The 21,616-nt window shown below is 30.9% G+C and overlaps 2 protein-coding genes across 3 annotated transcripts in view; both read right to left on the bottom strand.

Moving 5' to 3' along the window:
• Positions 1 to 21,616, bottom strand: part of plxnc1 (plexin C1) — a 103,906-nt gene that overhangs the window by 61,210 nt on the left and 21,080 nt on the right. The gene's annotated exons all lie outside the window — the stretch shown is intronic.
• LOC121176380 overlaps positions 1 to 21,616 on the bottom strand; it is a 37,000-nt gene that overhangs the window by 8,549 nt on the left and 6,835 nt on the right. The window contains exons 3-6 of the mRNA XM_041030429.1: positions 21,350 to 21,454; positions 12,927 to 13,031; positions 10,828 to 10,932; positions 3,917 to 4,021 (exon numbers count right to left, since the gene is read on the bottom strand). Coding sequence (XP_040886363.1) covers positions 3,917 to 4,021; positions 10,828 to 10,932; positions 12,927 to 13,031; positions 21,350 to 21,454 — 420 coding nt within the window. The remainder of the gene's footprint in view (positions 1 to 3,916; positions 4,022 to 10,827; positions 10,933 to 12,926; positions 13,032 to 21,349; positions 21,455 to 21,616) is intronic.

Raw genomic sequence — 21,616 nt, 5'->3', positions numbered from 1 at the left:
GCCGAAAAAAATGCCGTACTATACTATGACGTTTTTTATGACATTTTGAGGTGAAAAAGAATTTTGACTATTTTTGGCCGAAAAAAATGCCATACTATACTATGACGTTTTTTATGACATTTTGAGGTGAAAAAACTGTTTGACTTTTTTTGGCCGAAAAAAATGCCATACTATACTATGACGTTTTTTATGACATTTTGAGGTGAAAAAAAATTGTGACTCCGCCCGACTCCGCCAGAACCTGCAAAACACAGCCACACAAAGACTCACACCTACAGGCCCAAGTGCAGCACCTAAACACCTGTCCTCACAGTTCCATCAACAATACACAACTACTGACAGCTTCTACATCAAGAGTCACTACATCTAACACACACACACACTAAACCTACACTGACCCATTTGACATCTGTAACGTCATTAAAGTCATACTTTAATATGACCTCAAAATGTCGTAAAAAACGTCATAGTATAGTAAGGCATCAAAATCGGCCAAAAAAAGTCATAGTATAGTAAGGTATCAAAATCGGCCGAAAAAAGTCATACTTTAGTATGACCTCAAAAGGTCATAAAAAAACAAAATAGTATAGTAAGGCTGATGCCTTCTTTTTTTATGACATTTTGAGGTCATACTAAAGTATGACTTTTTTTGGCCGATTTTGATGCCTTACTATACTATGACGTTTTTTATGACATTTTGAGGTGAAAAAAAATTGTGACTTTTTTTTGCCGAAAAAAATGCCATACTATACTATGACGTTTTTTATGACATTTTGAGGTGAAAAAAAATTGTGACTTTTTTTGGCCGAAAAAAATGCCATACTATACTATGACGTTTTTTTATGACATTTTGAGGTGAAAAAAATTTTAGACTTTTTTTGGCCGAAAAAAATGGCATACTATACTATGACGTTTTTTATGACATTTTGAGATGTGAAAGAATTTTGACTTTTTTTGGCCGAAAAAAATGCCATACTATACTATGACGTTTTTTATGACATTTTGAGGTGAGAAAAAATTGTGACTTTTTTTGGCCGAAAAAAATGCCATACTATACTATGACGTTTTTTATGACATTTTGAGGTGAAAAAAATTGTGACTTTTTTTGGCCGAAAAAAATGCCATACTATACTATGACGTTTTTTATGACATTTTGAGGTGAAAAAAAATTGTGACTTTTTTTGGCCGAAAAAAATGCCATACTATACTATGACGTTTTTTATGACATTTTGAGGTGAAAAAAAATTGTGACTTTTTTTGGCCGAAAAAAATGCCATACTATACTATGACGTTGTTTATGACATTTTGAGGTGAAAAAAAATTGTGACTTTTTTTTGCCGAAAAAAATGCCATACTATACTATGACGTTTTTTATGACATTTTGAGGTGAAAAAAAATTGTGACTTTTTTTGGCCGAAAAAAATGCCATACTATACTATGACGTTTTTTTATGACATTTTGAGGTGAAAAAAATTTTAGACTTTTTTTGGCCGAAAAAAATGGCATACTATACTATGACGTTTTTTATGACATTTTGAGGTGTGAAAGAATTTTGACTTTTTTTGGCCGAAAAAAATGCCATACTATACTATGACGTTTTTTATGACATTTTGAGGTGAAAAAAATGTTTGACTTTTTTTGGCCGAAAAAAATGCCATACTATACTATGACGTTTTTTATGACATTTTGAGGTGAAAAAAATGTTTGACTTTTTTTGGCCGAAAAAAATGGCATACTATACTATGACGTTTTTTATGACATTTTGAGGTGAAAAAAAATTGTGACTTTTTTGGCCCGAAAAAAATGCCATACTATACTATGACGTTTTTTATGACATTTTGAGGTGAAAAAAATTGTGACTATTTTTGGCCGAAAAAAATGCCATACTATACTATGACTTTTTTTATGACATTTTGAGGTGAAAAAAAATTGTGACTTTTTTTGGCCGAAAAAAATGCCATACTATACTATGGCGTTTTTTATGACATTTTGAGGTGAAAAAAAATTGTGACTTTTTTTGGCCGAAAAAAATGCCATACTATACTATGACGTTTTTTATGACATTTTGAGGTGAAAAAAATTGTGACTTTTTTTGGCCGAAAAAAATGCCATACTATACTATGACGTTTTTTATGACATTTTGAGGTGAAAAAAAATTGTGACTTTTTTTGGCCGAAAAAAATGCCATACTATACTATGACGTTTTTTATGACATTTTGAGGTGTGAAAGAATTTTGACTTTTTTTGGCCGAAAAAAATGCCATACTATACTATGACGTTTTTTATGACATTTTGAGGTGAAAAAAAATTGTGACTTTTTTTGGCCGAAAAAAATGCCATACTATACTATGACGTTTTTTATGACATTTTGAGGTGAAAAAAATGTTTGACTTTTTTTGGCCGAAAAAAATGCCATACTATACTATGACGTTTTTTATCAAATTTTGAGTCCGAAAAAATTTTTGACTATTTTTGGCCGAAAAAAATGCCATACTATCCTATGACTTTTTTTTATGACATTTTGAGGTGAAAAAGAATTTTGACTTTTTTTGGCCGAAAAAAATGCCATACTATACTATGACGTTTTTTATGACATTTTGAGGTGAAAAAGAATTTTGACTATTTTTGGCCGAAAAAAATGCCATACTATACTATGACGTTTTTTATGACATTTTGAGGTGAAAAAACTGTTTGACTTTTTTTGGCCGAAAAAAATGCCATACTATACTATGACGTTTTTTATGACATTTTGAGGTGAAAAAAATTTTTGACTATTTTTGGCCGAAAAAAATGCCATACTATACTATGACGTTTTTTATGAAAATTTTGAGGTGAAAAAAATTTTGACTATTTTTGGCCCGAAAAAAATGCCATACTATACTATGACGTTTTTTATGACATTTTGAGTCCAAAAAAAATTTTAACTATTTTTGGCCCGAAAAAAATGCCATACTATACTATGACGTTTTTTATGACATTTTGAGGTGAAAAAAAATTTTGACTATTTTTGGCCCGAAAAAAATGCCATACTATACTATGACGTTTTTTATGACATTTTGAGTCCGAAAAAAATTTTGACTATTTTTGGCCGAAAAAAATGCCATACTATACTATGACGTTTTTTATGACATTTTGAGGTGAAAAAAAATTGTGACTTTTTTTGGCCGAAAAAAATGCCATACTATACTATGACGTTTTTTATGACATTTCGAGGTGAAAAAAAATTGTGACTATTTTTGGCCGAAAAAAATGCCATACTATACTATGACGTTTTTTATGACATTTTGAGGTGAAAAAAAATTGTGACTTTTTTTGGCCGAAAAAAATGCCATACTATACTATGACGTTTTTTATGACATTTTGAGGTGAAAAAAATGTTTGACTTTTTTTGGCCCGAAAAAAATGCCATACTATACTATGACGTTTTTTATGACATTTTGAGTCCGAAAAAAATTTTGACTATTTTTGGCCGAAAAAAATGCCATACTATACTATGACGTTTTTTATGACATTTTGAGGTGAAAAAAAATTGTGACTATTTTTGGCCGAAAAAAATGCCATACTATACTATGACGTTTTTTATGACATTTTGAGGTGAAAAAAAATTGTGACTTTTTTTGGCCGAAAAAAATGCCATACTATACTATGACGTTTTTTATGACATTTTGAGGTGAAAAAAATGTTTGACTTTTTTTGGCCGAAAAAAATGCCATACTATACTATGACGTTTTTTATGACATTTTGAGGTGAAAAAAAATTTTGACTATTTTTGGCCCGAAAAAAATGCCATACTATACTATGACGTTTTTTATGACATTTTGAGGTCATACTAAAGTATGACTTTTTTTCTTGCTAATTTTGCTGCCTTACTATACTATGAAGTTTGCAAAATCTCCAGATGCAGCAGGAGGCCTACCTGAGCTCCACTTTGACTGTGACCTCCTCCATGACCTTCATGCAAATCTTCATCAAGACAAGCCTGCAGATCCACGCCACAATTGGAGCCCGACTCCGCCAGAACCTGCAAAACACAGCCACACAAAGACTCACACCTACAGGCCCAAGTGCAGCACCTAAACACCTGTCCTCACAGTTCCATCAACAATACACAACTACTGACAGCTTCTACATCAAGAGTCACTACATCTAACACACACACACACTAAACCTACACTGACCCATTTGACATCTGTAACGTCATTAAAGTCATACTTTAATATGACCTCAAAATGTCCTAAAAAACGTCATAGTATAGTAAGGCATCAAAATCGGCCAAAAAAAGTCATAGTATAGTAAGGTATCAAAATCGGCCGAAAAAAGTCATACTTTAGTATGACCTCAAAAGGTCATAAAAACGTCATAGTATAGTAAGGCTGATGCCTTCTTTTTTTATGCCATTTTTTGGTCATACTAAAGTATGACTTTTTTTTCAGATTTTGATGCCTTACTATACTATGACGTTTTTTATGACATTTTGAGGTAAAAAAAAAATTGTGACTTTTTTTGCCTGAAAAAAATGCCATACTATACTATGACGTTTTTTATGACATTTTGAGGTGAAAAAAAATTGTGACTTTTTTTGGCCGAAAAAAATGCCATACTATACTATGACGTTTTTTATGACATTTTGAGGTGAAAAAAAATTGTGACTTTTTTGGCCCGAAAAAAATGCCATACTATACTATGACGTTTTTTATGACATTTTGAGGTGAAAAAAAATTTTGACTATTTTTGGCCGAAAAAATGCCATACTATACTATGACGTTTTTTATGAAAATTTTGAGGTGAAAAAAAATTTTGACTATTTTTGGCCCGAAAAAAATGCCATACTATACTATGACGTTTTTTATGACATTTTGAGTCCGAAAAAATTTTTAACTATTTTTGGCCCGAAAAAAATGCCATACTATACTATGACGTTTTTTATGACATTTTGAGGTGAAAAAAATTTTTGACTATTTTTGGCCCGAAAAAAATGCCATACTATACTATGACGTTTTTTATGACATTTTGAGTCCGAAAAAAATTTTGACTATTTTTGGCCGAAAAAAATGCCATACTATACTATGACGTTTTTTATGACATTTTGAGGTGAAAAAAAATTGTGACTTTTTTTGGCCGAAAAAAATGCCATACTATACTATGACGTTTTTTATGACATTTTGAGGTGAAAAAAAATTGTGACTTTTTTTGGCCGAAAAAAATGCCATACTATACTATGACGTTTTTTATGACATTTTGAGGTGAAAAAAAATTTTGACTATTTTTGGCCGAAAAAAATGCCATACTATACTATGACGTTTTTTATGACATTTTGAGGTGAAAAAAAATTGTGACTTTTTTTGGCCGAAAAAAATGCCATACTATACTATGACGTTTTTTATGACATTTTGAGGTGAAAAAAATGTTTGACTTTTTTTGGCCGAAAAAAATGCCATACTATACTATGACGTTTTTTATGACATTTTGAGGTGAAAAAAATTTTTGACTATTTTTGGCCGAAAAAAATGCCATACTATACTATGACGTTTTTTATGACATTTTGAGGTGAAAAAAAATTTTGACTTTTTTTGGCCGAAAAAAATGCCATACTATACTATGACGTTTTTTATGACATTTTGAGGTGAAAAAAAATTTTGACTATTTTTGGCCCGAAAAAAATGCCATACTATACTATGACGTTTTTTATGACATTTTGAGTCCGAAAAAAATTTTGACTATTTTTGGCCCGAAAAAAATGCCATACTATACTATGACGTTTTTTATGACATTTTGAGGTGAAAAAAATTTTTGACTATTTTTGGCCGAAAAAAATGCCATACTATACTATGACGTTTTTTATGACATTTTGAGGTGAAAAAAAATTTTGACTATTTTTGGCCGAAAAAAATGCCATACTATACTATGACGTTTTTTATGACATTTTGAGGTGAAAAAAATTTTTCACTTTTTTTGGCCGAAAAAAATGCCATACTATACTATGACGTTTTTTATGACATTTTGAGGTGAAAAAAATTTTGACTATTTTTGGCCGAAAAAAATGCCATACTATACTATGACGTTTTTTATGACATTTTGAGGTGAAAAAAAATTTTGACTTTTTTTGGCCGAAAAAAATGCCATACTATACTATGACGTTTTTTATGACATTTTGAGTCCGAAAAAAAATTTGGACTATTTTTGGCCGAAAAAAATGCCATACTATACTATGACGTTTTTTTACGACATTTTGAGGTGAAAAAAAATTGTGACTATTTTTGGCCGAAAAAAATGCCATACTATACTATGACGTTTTTTATCAAATTTTGAGTCCGAAAAAATTTTTGACTATTTTTGGCCGAAAAAAATGCCATACTATACTATGACGTTTTTTATGACATTTTGAGGTGAAAAAGAATTTTGACTTTTTTTGGCCGAAAAAAATGCCGTACTATACTATGACGTTTTTTATGACATTTTGAGGTGAAAAAGAATTTTGACTATTTTTGGCCGAAAAAAATGCCATACTATACTATGACGTTTTTTATGACATTTTGAGGTGAAAAAACTGTTTGACTTTTTTTGGCCGAAAAAAATGCCATACTATACTATGACGTTTTTTATGACATTTTGAGGTGAAAAAAAATTGTGACTCCGCCCGACTCCGCCAGAACCTGCAAAACACAGCCACACAAAGACTCACACCTACAGGCCCAAGTGCAGCACCTAAACACCTGTCCTCACAGTTCCATCAACAATACACAACTACTGACAGCTTCTACATCAAGAGTCACTACATCTAACACACACACACACTAAACCTACACTGACCCATTTGACATCTGTAACGTCATTAAAGTCATACTTTAATATGACCTCAAAATGTCGTAAAAAACGTCATAGTATAGTAAGGCATCAAAATCGGCCAAAAAAAGTCATAGTATAGTAAGGTATCAAAATCGGCCGAAAAAAGTCATACTTTAGTATGACCTCAAAAGGTCATAAAAAAACAAAATAGTATAGTAAGGCTGATGCCTTCTTTTTTTATGACATTTTGAGGTCATACTAAAGTATGACTTTTTTTGGCCGATTTTGATGCCTTACTATACTATGACGTTTTTTATGACATTTTGAGGTGAAAAAAAATTGTGACTTTTTTTTGCCGAAAAAAATGCCATACTATACTATGACGTTTTTTATGACATTTTGAGGTGAAAAAAAATTGTGACTTTTTTTGGCCGAAAAAAATGCCATACTATACTATGACGTTTTTTTATGACATTTTGAGGTGAAAAAAATTTTAGACTTTTTTTGGCCGAAAAAAATGGCATACTATACTATGACGTTTTTTATGACATTTTGAGATGTGAAAGAATTTTGACTTTTTTTGGCCGAAAAAAATGCCATACTATACTATGACGTTTTTTATGACATTTTGAGGTGAGAAAAAATTGTGACTTTTTTTGGCCGAAAAAAATGCCATACTATACTATGACGTTTTTTATGACATTTTGAGGTGAAAAAAATTGTGACTTTTTTTGGCCGAAAAAAATGCCATACTATACTATGACGTTTTTTATGACATTTTGAGGTGAAAAAAAATTGTGACTTTTTTTGGCCGAAAAAAATGCCATACTATACTATGACGTTTTTTATGACATTTTGAGGTGAAAAAAAATTGTGACTTTTTTTGGCCGAAAAAAATGCCATACTATACTATGACGTTGTTTATGACATTTTGAGGTGAAAAAAAATTGTGACTTTTTTTTGCCGAAAAAAATGCCATACTATACTATGACGTTTTTTATGACATTTTGAGGTGAAAAAAAATTGTGACTTTTTTTGGCCGAAAAAAATGCCATACTATACTATGACGTTTTTTTATGACATTTTGAGGTGAAAAAAATTTTAGACTTTTTTTGGCCGAAAAAAATGGCATACTATACTATGACGTTTTTTATGACATTTTGAGGTGTGAAAGAATTTTGACTTTTTTTGGCCGAAAAAAATGCCATACTATACTATGACGTTTTTTATGACATTTTGAGGTGAAAAAAATGTTTGACTTTTTTTGGCCGAAAAAAATGCCATACTATACTATGACGTTTTTTATGACATTTTGAGGTGAAAAAAATGTTTGACTTTTTTTGGCCGAAAAAAATGGCATACTATACTATGACGTTTTTTATGACATTTTGAGGTGAAAAAAAATTGTGACTTTTTTGGCCCGAAAAAAATGCCATACTATACTATGACGTTTTTTATGACATTTTGAGGTGAAAAAAATTGTGACTATTTTTGGCCGAAAAAAATGCCATACTATACTATGACTTTTTTTATGACATTTTGAGGTGAAAAAAAATTGTGACTTTTTTTGGCCGAAAAAAATGCCATACTATACTATGGCGTTTTTTATGACATTTTGAGGTGAAAAAAAATTGTGACTTTTTTTGGCCGAAAAAAATGCCATACTATACTATGACGTTTTTTATGACATTTTGAGGTGAAAAAAATTGTGACTTTTTTTGGCCGAAAAAAATGCCATACTATACTATGACGTTTTTTATGACATTTTGAGGTGAAAAAAAATTGTGACTTTTTTTGGCCGAAAAAAATGCCATACTATACTATGACGTTTTTTATGACATTTTGAGGTGTGAAAGAATTTTGACTTTTTTTGGCCGAAAAAAATGCCATACTATACTATGACGTTTTTTATGACATTTTGAGGTGAAAAAAAATTGTGACTTTTTTTGGCCGAAAAAAATGCCATACTATACTATGACGTTTTTTATGACATTTTGAGGTGAAAAAAATGTTTGACTTTTTTTGGCCGAAAAAAATGCCATACTATACTATGACGTTTTTTATGACATTTTGAGGTGAAAAAAATGTTTGACTTTTTTTGGCCGAAAAAAATGCCATACTATACTATGACGTTTTTTATGACATTTTGAGGTGAAAAAAATTTTTGACTTTTTTTGGCCGAAAAAAATGCCATACTATACTATGACGTTTTTTATGACATTTTGAGGTGAAAAAAAATTGTGACTTTTTTGGCCCGAAAAAAATGCCATACTACACTATGACGTTTTTTATGACATTTTGAGGTGAAAAAAATTGTGACTTTTTTTGGCCGAAAAAAATGCCATACTATACTATGACGTTTTTTATGACATTTTGAGGTGAAAAAAAATTGTGACTTTTTTTGGCCGAAAAAAATGCCATACTATACTATGACGTTTTTTATGACATTTTGAGGTGAAAAAAATGTTTGACTTTTTTTGGCCGAAAAAAATGCCATACTATACTATGACGTTTTTTATGACATTTTGAGGTGAAAAAAATGTTTGACTTTTTTTGGCCGAAAAAAATGCCATACTATACTATGACGTGTTTTATGACATTTTGAGGTGAAAAAAAATTGTGACTTTTTTTGGCCGAAAAAAATGCCATACTATACTATGACGTTTTTTATGACATTTTGAGGTGAAAAAAAATTGTGACTTTTTTTGGCCGAAAAAAATGCCATACTATACTATGACGTTTTTTATGACATTTTGAGGTGAAAAAAATGTTTGACTTTTTTTGGCCGAAAAAAATGCCATACTATACTATGACGTTTTTTATGACATTTTGAGGTGAAAAAAATGTTTGACTTTTTTTGGCCGAAAAAAATGCCATACTATACTATGACGTTTTTTATGACATTTTGAGGTGAAAAAAAATTGTGACTTTTTTGGCCCGAAAAAAATGCCATACTATACTATGACGTTTTTTATGACATTTTGAGGTGAAAAAAATTTTGACTATTTTTGGCCGAAAAAAATGCCATACTATACTATGACTTTTTTTATGACATTTTGAGGTGAAAAAAAATTGTGACTTTTTTTGGCCGAAAAAAATGCCATACTATACTATGGCGTTTTTTATGACATTTTGAGGTGAAAAAAAATTGTGACTTTTTTTGGCCGAAAAAAATGCCATACTATACTATGACGTTTTTTATGACATTTTGAGGTGAAAAAAATTGTGACTTTTTTTGGCCGAAAAAAATGCCATACTATACTATGACGTTTTTTATGACATTTTGAGGTGAAAAAAAATTGTGACTTTTTTTGGCTGAAAAAAATGGCATACTATACTATGACGTTTTTTATGACATTTTGAGGTGTGAAAGAATTTTGACTTTTTTTGGTCGAAAAAAATGCCATACTATACTATGACGTTTTTTATGACATTTTGAGTCCGAAAAAAATTTTGACTATTTTTGGCCGAAAAAAATGCCATACTATACTATGACGTTTTTTATGACATTTTGAGGTGAAAAAAAATTTTGACTATTTTTGGCCCGAAAAAAATGCCATACTATACTATGACGTTTTTTATGACATTTTGAGTCCGAAAAAAATTTTGACTATTTTTGGCCCGAAAAAAATGCCATACTATACTATGACGTTTTTTATGACATTTTGAGGTGAAAAAAAATTTTGGCTATTTTTGGCCGAAAAAAATGCCATACTATACTATGACGTTTTTTATGACATTTTGAGGTGAAAAAAATTTTTGACTATTTTTGGCCGAAAAAAATGCCATACTATACTATGACGTTTTTTATGACATTTTGAGGTGAAAAAAAATTGTGACTTTTTTTGGCCCGAAAAAAATGCCATACTATACTATGACGTTTTTTATGACATTTTGAGGTGAAAAAAATTTTGACTATTTTTGGCCGAAAAAAATGCCATACTATACTATGACGTTTTTTATGACTTTTTTTTTGGCTAATTTTGATGCCTTACTATACTATGACGTTTGCAAAATCTCCAGATGCAGCAGGAGGCCTACCTGAGCTCCACTTTGACTGTGACCTCCTCCATGACCTTCATGCAAATCTTCATCAAGACAAGCCTGCAGATCCACGCCACAATTGGAGCCCGACTCCGCCAGAACCTGCAAAACACAGCCACACAAAGACTCACACCTACAGGCCCAAGTGCAGCACCTAAACACCTGTCCTCACAGTTCCATCAACAATACACAACTACTGACAGCTTCTACATCAAGAGTCACTACATCTAACACACACACACACTAAACCTACACTGACCCATTTGACATCTGTAACGTCATTAAAGTCATACTTTAATATGACCTCAAAATGTCGTAAAAAACGTCATAGTATAGTAAGGCATCAAAATCGGCCAAAAAAAGTCATAGTATAGTAAGGTATCAAAATCGGCCGAAAAAAGTCATACTTTAGTATGACCTCAAAATGTCATAAAAACGTCATAGTATAGTAAGGTATCAAAATCGGCCAAAAAAAGTCATACTTTAGTATGACCTCAAAAGGTCATAAAAAAACATCATAGTATAGTAAGGCTGATGCCTTCTTTTTTTATGACATTTTGAGGTCATACTAAAGTATGACTTTTTTTGGCCGATTTTGATGCCTTACTATACTATGACGTTTTTTATGACATTTTGAGGTGAAAAAAATGTTTGACTTTTTTTGGCCGAAAAAAATGCCATACTATACTATGACGTTTTTTATGACATTTTGAGGTGAAAAAAATGTTTGACTTTTTTTGGCCGAAAAAAATGCCATACTATACTATGACGTTTTTTAAGACATTTTGAGGTGAAAAAAAATTGTGACTTTTTTTGGCCGAAAAAAATGCCATACTATACTATGACGTTTTTTATGACATTTTGAGGTGAAAAAAATGTTTGACTTTTTTTGGCCGAAAAAAATGCCATACTATACTATGACGTTTTTTATGACATTTTGAGGTGAAAAAAATGTTTGACTTTTTTTGGCCGAAAAAAATGCCATACTATACTATGACGTTTTTTATGACATTTTGAGGTGAAAAAAATTTTGGACTTTTTTGGCCCGAAAAAAATGCCATACTATACTATGACGTTTTTTATGACATTTTGAGGTGAAAAAAATTTTGACTATTTTTGGCCGAAAAAAATGCCATACTATACTATGACGTTTTTTATGACATTTTGAGGTGAAAAAAAATTGTGACTTTTTTTGGCCGAAAAAAATGCCATACTATACTATGACGTTTTTTTATGACATTTTGAGGTGAAAAAAAATTGTGACTTTTTTTGGCCGAAAAAAATGCCATACTATACTATGACGTTTTTTATGAAATTTTGAGGTGAAAAAAAATTGTGACTTTTTTTGCCCGAAAAAATGCCATACTATACTATGACGTTTTTTATGACAATTTGAGGTGAAAAAAAATTGTGACTTTTTTTGGCCGAAAAAAATGCCATACTATACTATGACGTTTTTTTATGACATTTTGAGGTGAAAAAAATTTTAGACTTTTTTTGGCCGAAAAAAATGCCATACTATACTATGACGTTTTTTATGACATTTTGAGGTGAAAAAAATTTTGACTATTTTTGGCCGAAAAAAATGCCATACTATACTATGACGTTTTTTATGACATTTTGAGGTGAAAAAAAATTGTGACTTTTTTTGGCCGAAAAAAATGCCATACTATACTATGACGTTTTTTATGACATTTTGAGGTGAAAAAAAATTTGACTATTTTTGGCCGAAAAAAATGCCATACTATACTATGACTTTTTTTATGACATTTTGAGGTGAAAAAAAATTGTGACTTTTTTTGCCGAAAAAAATGCCATACTATACTATGACGTTTTTTATCAAATTTTGAGTCCGAAAAAATTTTTGACTTTTTTTGGCCGAAAAAAATGCCATACTATACTATGACGTTTTTTATGACATTTTGAGGTGAAAAAAAATTGTGACTTTTTTTGGCCGAAAAAAATGCCATACTATACTATGACGTTTTTTATGACATTTTGAGGTCATACTAAAGTATGACTTTTTTTCTTGCTAATTTTGCTGCCTTACTATACTATGAAGTTTGCAAAATCTCCAGATGCAGCAGGAGGCCTACCTGAGCTCCACTTTGACTGTGACCTCCTCCATGACCTTCATGCAAATCTTCATCAAGACAAGCCTGCAGATCCACGCCACAATTGGAGCCCGACTCCGCCAGAACCTGCAAAACACAGCCACACAAAGACTCACACCTACAGGCCCAAGTGCAGCACCTAAACACCTGTCCTCACAGTTCCATCAACAATACACAACTACTGACAGCTTCTACATCAAGAGTCACTACATCTAACACACACACACACTAAACCTACACTGACCCATTTGACATCTGTAACGTCATTAAAGTCATACTTTAATATGACCTCAAAATGTCCTAAAAAACGTCATAGTATAGTAAGGCATCAAAATCGGCCAAAAAAAGTCATAGTATAGTAAGGTATCAAAATCGGCCGAAAAAAGTCATACTTTAGTATGACCTCAAAAGGTCATAAAAACGTCATAGTATAGTAAGGCTGATGCCTTCTTTTTTTATGCCATTTTTTGGTCATACTAAAGTATGACTTTTTTTTCAGATTTTGATGCCTTACTATACTATGACGTTTTTTATGACATTTTGAGGTAAAAAAAAAATTGTGACTTTTTTTGCCTGAAAAAAATGCCATACTATACTATGACGTTTTTTATGACATTTTGAGGTGAAAAAAAATTTTGACTTTTTTTGGCCGAAAAAAATGCCATACTATACTATGACGTTTTTTATGACATTTTGAGGTGAAAAAAAATTGTGACTTTTTTGGCCCGAAAAAAATGCCATACTATACTATGACGTTTTTTATGACATTTTGAGGTGAAAAAAAATTTTGACTATTTTTGGCCGAAAAAATGCCATACTATACTATGACGTTTTTTATGAAAATTTTGAGGTGAAAAAAAATTTTGACTATTTTTGGCCCGAAAAAAATGCCATACTATACTATGACGTTTTTTATGACATTTTGAGTCCGAAAAAATTTTTAACTATTTTTGGCCCGAAAAAAATGCCATACTATACTATGACGTTTTTTATGACATTTTGAGGTGAAAAAAATTTTTGACTATTTTTGGCCCGAAAAAAATGCCATACTATACTATGACGTTTTTTATGACATTTTGAGTCCGAAAAAAATTTTGACTATTTTTGGCCGAAAAAAATGCCATACTATACTATGACGTTTTTTATGACATTTTGAGGTGAAAAAAAATTGTGACTTTTTTTGGCCGAAAAAAATGCCATACTATACTATGACGTTTTTTATGACATTTTGAGGTGAAAAAAAATTGTGACTTTTTTTGGCCGAAAAAAATGCCATACTATACTATGACGTTTTTTATGACATTTTGAGGTGAAAAAAAATTTTGACTATTTTTGGCCGAAAAAAATGCCATACTATACTATGACGTTTTTTATGACATTTTGAGGTGAAAAAAAATTGTGACTTTTTTTGGCCGAAAAAAATGCCATACTATACTATGACGTTTTTTATGACATTTTGAGGTGAAAAAAATGTTTGACTTTTTTTGGCCGAAAAAAATGCCATACTATACTATGACGTTTTTTATGACATTTTGAGGTGAAAAAAATTTTTGACTATTTTTGGCCGAAAAAAATGCCATACTATACTATGACGTTTTTTATGACATTTTGAGGTGAAAAAAATTTTTGACTTTTTTTGGCCGAAAAAAATGCCATACTATACTATGACGTTTTTTATGACATTTTGAGGTGAAAAAAAATTTTGACTATTTTTGGCCTGAAAAAAATGCCATACTATACTATGACGTTTTTTATGACATTTTGAGTCCGAAAAAAATTTTGACTATTTTTGGCCCGAAAAAAATGCCATACTATACTATGACGTTTTTTATGACATTTTGAGGTGAAAAAAAATTTTGACTATTTTTGGCCGAAAAAAATGCCATACTATACTATGACGTTTTTTATGACATTTTGAGGTGAAAAAAAATTTTGACTATTTTTGGCCGAAAAAAATGCCATACTATACTATGACGTTTTTTATGACATTTTGAGGTGAAAAAAAATTTTCACTTTTTTTGGCCGAAAAAAATGCCATACTATACTATGACGTTTTTTATGACATTTTGAGGTGAAAAAAATTTTGACTATTTTTGGCCGAAAAAAATGCCATACTATACTATGACGTTTTTTATGACATTTTGAGGTGAAAAAAAATTTTGACTTTTTTTGGCCGAAAAAAATGCCATACTATACTATGACGTTTTTTATGACATTTTGAGTCCGAAAAAAAATTTGGACTATTTTTGGCCGAAAAAAATGCCATACTATACTATGACGTTTTTTTACGACATTTTGAGGTGAAAAAAAATTGTGACTATTTTTGGCCGAAAAAAATGCCATACTATACTATGACGTTTTTTATCAAATTTTGAGTCCGAAAAAATTTTTGACTATTTTTGGCCGAAAAAAATGCCATACTATACTATGACTTTTTTTATGACATTTTGAGGTGAAAAAGAATTTTGACTTTTTTTGGCCGAAAAAAATGCCGTACTATACTATGACGTTTTTTATGACATTTTGAGGTGAAAAAGAATTTTGACTATTTTTGGCCGAAAAAAATGCCATACTATACTATGACGTTTTTTATGACATTTTGAGGTGAAAAAACTGTTTGACTTTTTTTGGCCGAAAAAAATGCCATACTATACTATGACGTTTTTTATGACATTTTGAGGTGAAAAAAAATTGTGACTCCGCCCGACTCCGCCAGAACCTGCAAAACACAGCCACACAAAGACTCACACCTACAGGCCCAAGTGCAGCACCTAAACACCTGTCCTCACAGTTCCATCAACAATACACAACTACTGACAGCTTCTACATCAAGAGTCACTACATCTAACACACACACACACTAAACCTACACTGACCCATTTGACATCTGTAACGTCATTAAAGTCATACTTTAATATGACCTCAAAATGTCGTAAAAAACGTCATAGTATAGTAAGGCATCAAAATCGGCCAAAAAAAGTCATAGTATAGTAAGGTATCAAAATCGGCCGAAAAAAGTCATACTTTAGTATGACCTCAAAAGGTCATAAAAAAACAAAATAGTATAGTAAGGCTGATGCCTTCTTTTTTTATGACATTTTGAGGTCATACTAAAGTATGACTTTTTTTGGGCGATTTTGATGCCTTACTATACTATGACGTTTTTTATGACATTTTGAGGTGAAAAAAAATTGTGACTTTTTTTTGCCGAAAAAAATGCCATACTATACTATGACGTTTTTTATGACATTTTGAGGTGAAAAAAAATTGTGACTTTTTTTGGCCGAAAAAAATGCCATACTATACTATGACGTTTTTTTATGACATTTTGAGGTGAAAAAAATTTTAGACTTTTTTTGGCCGAAAAAAATGGCATACTATACTATGACGTTTTTTATGACATTTTGAGATGTGAAAGAATTTTGACTTTTTTTGGCCGAAAAAAATGCCATACTATACTATGACGTTTTTTATGACATTTTGAGGTGAGAAAAAATTGTGACTTTTTTTGGCCGAAAAAAATGCCATACTATACTATGACGTTTTTTATGACATTTTGAGGTGAAAAAAAATTGTGACTTTTTTTGGCCGAAAAAAATGCCATACTATACTATGACGTTTTTTATGACATTTTGAGGTGAAAAAAATTGTGACTTTTTTTGGCCGAAAAAAATGCCATACTATACTATGACGTTTTTTATGACATTTTGAGGTGAAAAAACTGTTTGACTTTTTTTGGCCGAAAAAAATGCCATACTATACTATGACGTTTTTTATGACATTTTGAGGTGAAAAAAAATTGTGACTCCGCCCGACTCCGCCAGAACCTGCAAAACACAGCCACACAAAGACTCACACCTACAGGCCCAAGTGCAGCACCTAAACACCTGTCCTCACAGTTCCATCAACAATACACAACTACTGACAGCTTCTACATCAAGAGTCACTACATCTAACACACACACACACTAAACCTACACTGACCCATTTGACATCTGTAACGTCATTAAAGTCATACTTTAATATGACCTCAAAATGTCCTAAAAAACGTCATAGTATAGTAAGGCATCAAAATCGGCCAAAAAAAGTCATAGTATAGTAAGGTATCAAAATCGGCCGAAAAAAGTCATACTTTAGTATGACCTCAAAAGGTCATAAAAAAACAAAATAGTATAGTAAGGCTGATGCCTTCTTTTTTTATGACATTTTGAGGTCATACTAAAGTATGACTTTTTTTGGGCGATTTTGATGCCTTACTATACTATGACGTTTTTTATGACATTTTGAGGTGAAAAAAAATTGTGACTTTTTTTTGCCGAAAAAAATGCCATACTATACTATGACGTTTTTTATGACATTTTGAGGTGAAAAAAAATTGTGACTTTTTTTGGCCGAAAAAAATGCCATACTATACTATGACGTTTTTTTATGACATTTTGAGGTGAAAAAAATTTTAGACTTTTTTTGGCCGAAAAAAATGGCATACTATACTATGACGTTTTTTATGACATTTTGAGATGTGAAAGAATTTTGACTTTTTTTGGCCGAAAAAAATGCCATACTATACTATGACGTTTTTTATGACATTTTGAGGTGAGAAAAAATTGTGACTTTTTTTGGCCGAAAAAAATGCCATACTATACTATGACGTTTTTTATGACATTTTGAGGTGAAAAAAAATTGTGACTTTTTTTGGCCGAAAAAAATGCCATACTATACTATGACGTTTTTTATGACATTTTGAGGTGAAAAAAATTGTGACTTTTTTTGGCCGAAAAAAATGCCATACTATACTATGACGTTTTTTATGACATTTTGAGGTGAAAAAAAATTTTGACTTTTTTTGGCCGAAAAAAATGCCATACTATACTATGACGTTTTTTATGACATTTTGAGGTGAAAAAAAATTGTGACTTTTTTTGGCCGAAAAAAATGCCATACTATACTATGACGTTGTTTATGACATTTTGAGGTGAAAAAAAATTGTGACTTTTTTTTGCCGAAAAAAATGCCATACTATACTATGACGTTTTTTATGACATTTTGAGGTGAAAAAAAATTGTGACTTTTTTTGGCCGAAAAAAATGCCATACTATACTATGACGTTTTTTTATGACATTTTGAGGTGAAAAAAATTTTAGACTTTTTTTGGCCGAAAAAAATGGCATACTATACTATGACGTTTTTTATGACATTTTGAGGTGTGAAAGAATTTTGACTTTTTTTGGCCGAAAAAAATGCCATACTATACTATGACGTTTTTTATGACATTTTGAGGTGAAAAAAATGTTTGACTTTTTTTGGCCGAAAAAAATGCCATACTATACTATGACGTTTTTTATGACATTTTGAGGTGAAAAAAATGTTTGACTTTTTTTGGCCGAAAAAAATGGCATACTATACTATGACGTTTTTTATGACATTTTGAGGTGAAAAAAAATTGTGACTTTTTTGGCCCGAAAAAAATGCCATACTATACTATGACGTTTTTTATGACATTTTGAGGTGAAAAAAATTTTGACTATTTTTGGCCGAAAAAAATGCCATACTATACTATGACTTTTTTTATGACATTTTGAGGTGAAAAAAAATTGTGACTTTTTTTGGCCGAAAAAAATGCCATACTATACTATGGCGTTTTTTATGACATTTTGAGGTGAAAAAAAATTGTGACTTTTTTTGGCCGAAAAAAATGCCATACTATACTATGACGTTTTTTATGACATTTTGAGGTGAAAAAAATTGTGACTTTTTTTGGCCGAAAAAAATGCCATACTATACTATGACGTTTTTTATGACATTTTGAGGTGAAAAAAAATTGTGACTTTTTTTGGCCGAAAAAAATGCCATACTATACTATGACGTTTTTTATGACATTTTGAGGTGTGAAAGAATTTTGACTTTTTTTGGCCGAAAAAAATGCCATACTATACTATGACGTTTTTTATGACATTTTGAGGTGAAAAAAAATTGTGACTTTTTTTGGCCGAAAAAAATGCCATACTATACTATGACGTTTTTTATGACATTTTGAGGTGAAAAAAATGTTTGACTTTTTTTGGCCGAAAAAAATGCCATACTATACTATGACGTTTTTTATGACATTTTGAGGTGAAAAAAATGTTTGACTTTTTTTGGCCGAAAAAAATGCCATACTATACTATGACGTTTTTTATGACATTTTGAGGTGAAAAAATTTTTTGACTTTTTTTGGCCGAAAAAAATGCCATACTATACTATGACGTTTTTTATGACATTTTGAGGTGAAAAAAAATTGTGACTTTTTTGGCCCGAAAAAAATGCCATACTACACTATGACGTTTTTTATGACATTTTGAGGTGAAAAAAATTGTGACTTTTTTTGGCCGAAAAAAATGCCATACTATACTATGACGTTTTTTATGACATTTTGAGGTGAAAAAAAATTGTGACTTTTTTTGGCCGAAAAAAATGCCATACTATACTATGACGTTTTTTATGACATTTTGAGGTGAAAAAAATGTTTGACTTTTTTTGGCCGAAAAAAATGCCATACTATACTATGACGTTTTTTATGACATTTTGAGGTGAAAAAAATGTTTGACTTTTTTTGGCCGAAAAAAATGCCATACTATACTATGACGTGTTTTATGACATTTTGAGGTGAAAAAAAATTGTGACTTTTTTTGGCCGAAAAAAATGCCATACTATACTATGACGTTTTTTATGACATTTTGAGGTGAAAAAAAATTGTGACTTTTTTTGGCCGAAAAAAATGCCATACTATACTATGACGTTTTTTATGACATTTTGAGGTGAAAAAAATGTTTGACTTTTTTTGGCCGAAAAAAATGCCATACTATACTATGACGTTTTTTATGACATTTTGAGGTGAAAAAATTTTTTGACTTTTTTTGGCCGAAAAAAATGCCATACTATACTATGACGTTTTTTATGACATTTTGAGGTGAAAAAAAATTGTGACTTTTTTGGCCCGAAAAAAATGCCATACTATACTATGACGTTTTTTATGACATTTTGAGGTGAAAAAAATTTTGACTATTTTTGGCCGAAAAAAATGCCATACTATACTATGACTTTTTTTATGACATTTTGAGGTGAAAAAAAATTGTGACTTTTTTTGGCCGAAAAAAATGCCATACTATACTATGGCGTTTTTTATGACATTTTGAGGTGAAAAAAAATTGTGACTTTTTTTGGCCGAAAAAAATGCCATACTATACTATGACGTTTTTTATGACATTTTGAGGTGAAAAAAATTGTGACTTTTTTTGGCCGAAAAAAATGCCATACTATACTATGACGTTTTTTATGACATTTTGAGGTGAAAAAAAATTGTGACTTTTTTTGGCCGAAAAAAATGGCATACTATACTATGACGTTTTTTATGACATTTTGAGGTGTGAAAGAATTTTGACTTTTTTTGGTCGAAAAAAATGCCATACTATACTATGACGTTTTTTATGACATTTTGAGGTGAAAAAAAATTGTGACTTTTTTGGCCCGAAAAAAATGCCATACTATACTATGACGTTTTTTATGACATTTTGAGGTGAAAAAAATTGTGACTTTTTTTGGCCGAAAAAAATGCCATACTATACTATGACGTTTTTTATGACATTTTGAGGTGAAAAAAAATTGTGACTTTTTTTGGCCGAAAAAAATGCCATACTATACTATGACGTTTTTTATGACATTTTGAGGTGAAAAAAATGTTTGACTTTTTTTGGCCGAAAAAAATGCCATACTATACTATGACGTTTTTTATGACATTTTGAGGTGAAAAAAATGTTTGACTTTTTTTGGCCGAAAAAAATGCCATACTATACTATGACGTTTTTTATGACATTTTGAGGTGAAAAAAAATTTTGACTTTTTTTGGCCCGAAAAAAATGCCATACTATACTATGACCTTTTTTATGACATTTTGAGATGAAAAAAAATTGTGACTTTTTTGGCCCGAAAAAAATGCCATACTATACTATGACGTTTTTTATGACATTTTGAGGTGAAAAAAATTTTGACTATTTTTGGCCGAAAAAAATGCCATACTATACTATGACTTTTTTTATGACATTTTGAGGTGAAAAAAAATTGTGACTTTTTTTGGCCGAAAAAAATGCCATACTATACTATGACGTTTTTTTATGACATTTTGAGGTGAAAAAAATGTTTGACTTTTTTTGGCCGAAAAAAATGCCATACTATACTATGACGTTTTTTATGACATTTTGAGGTGAAAAAAAATTGTGACTTTTTTTGGCCGAAAAAAATGCCATACTATACTATGACGTTTTTTATGACATTTTGAGGTCATACTAAAGTATGACTTTTTTTTTGGCTAATTTTGATGCCTTACTATACTATGACGTTTGCAAAACCTCCAGATGCAGCAGGAGGCCTACCTGAGCTCCACTTTGACTGTGACCTCCTCCATGACCTTCATGCAAATCTTCATCAAGACAAGCCTGCAGATCCACGCCACAATTGGAGCCCGACTCCGCCAGAACCTGCAAAACACAGCCACACAAAGACTCACACCTACAGGCCCAAGTGCAGCACCTAAACACCTGTCCTCACAGTTCCATCAACAATACACAACTACTGACAGCTTCTACATCAAGAGTCACTACATCTAACACACACACACACTAAACCTACACTGACCCATT

This window comes from Toxotes jaculatrix, chromosome 22, assembly GCF_017976425.1.
Source record: "Toxotes jaculatrix isolate fToxJac2 chromosome 22, fToxJac2.pri, whole genome shotgun sequence".
NCBI classification, from domain to species: domain Eukaryota; kingdom Metazoa; phylum Chordata; class Actinopteri; family Toxotidae; genus Toxotes; species Toxotes jaculatrix.
This window is presented reverse-complemented; position numbering and strand designations above follow the sequence as displayed.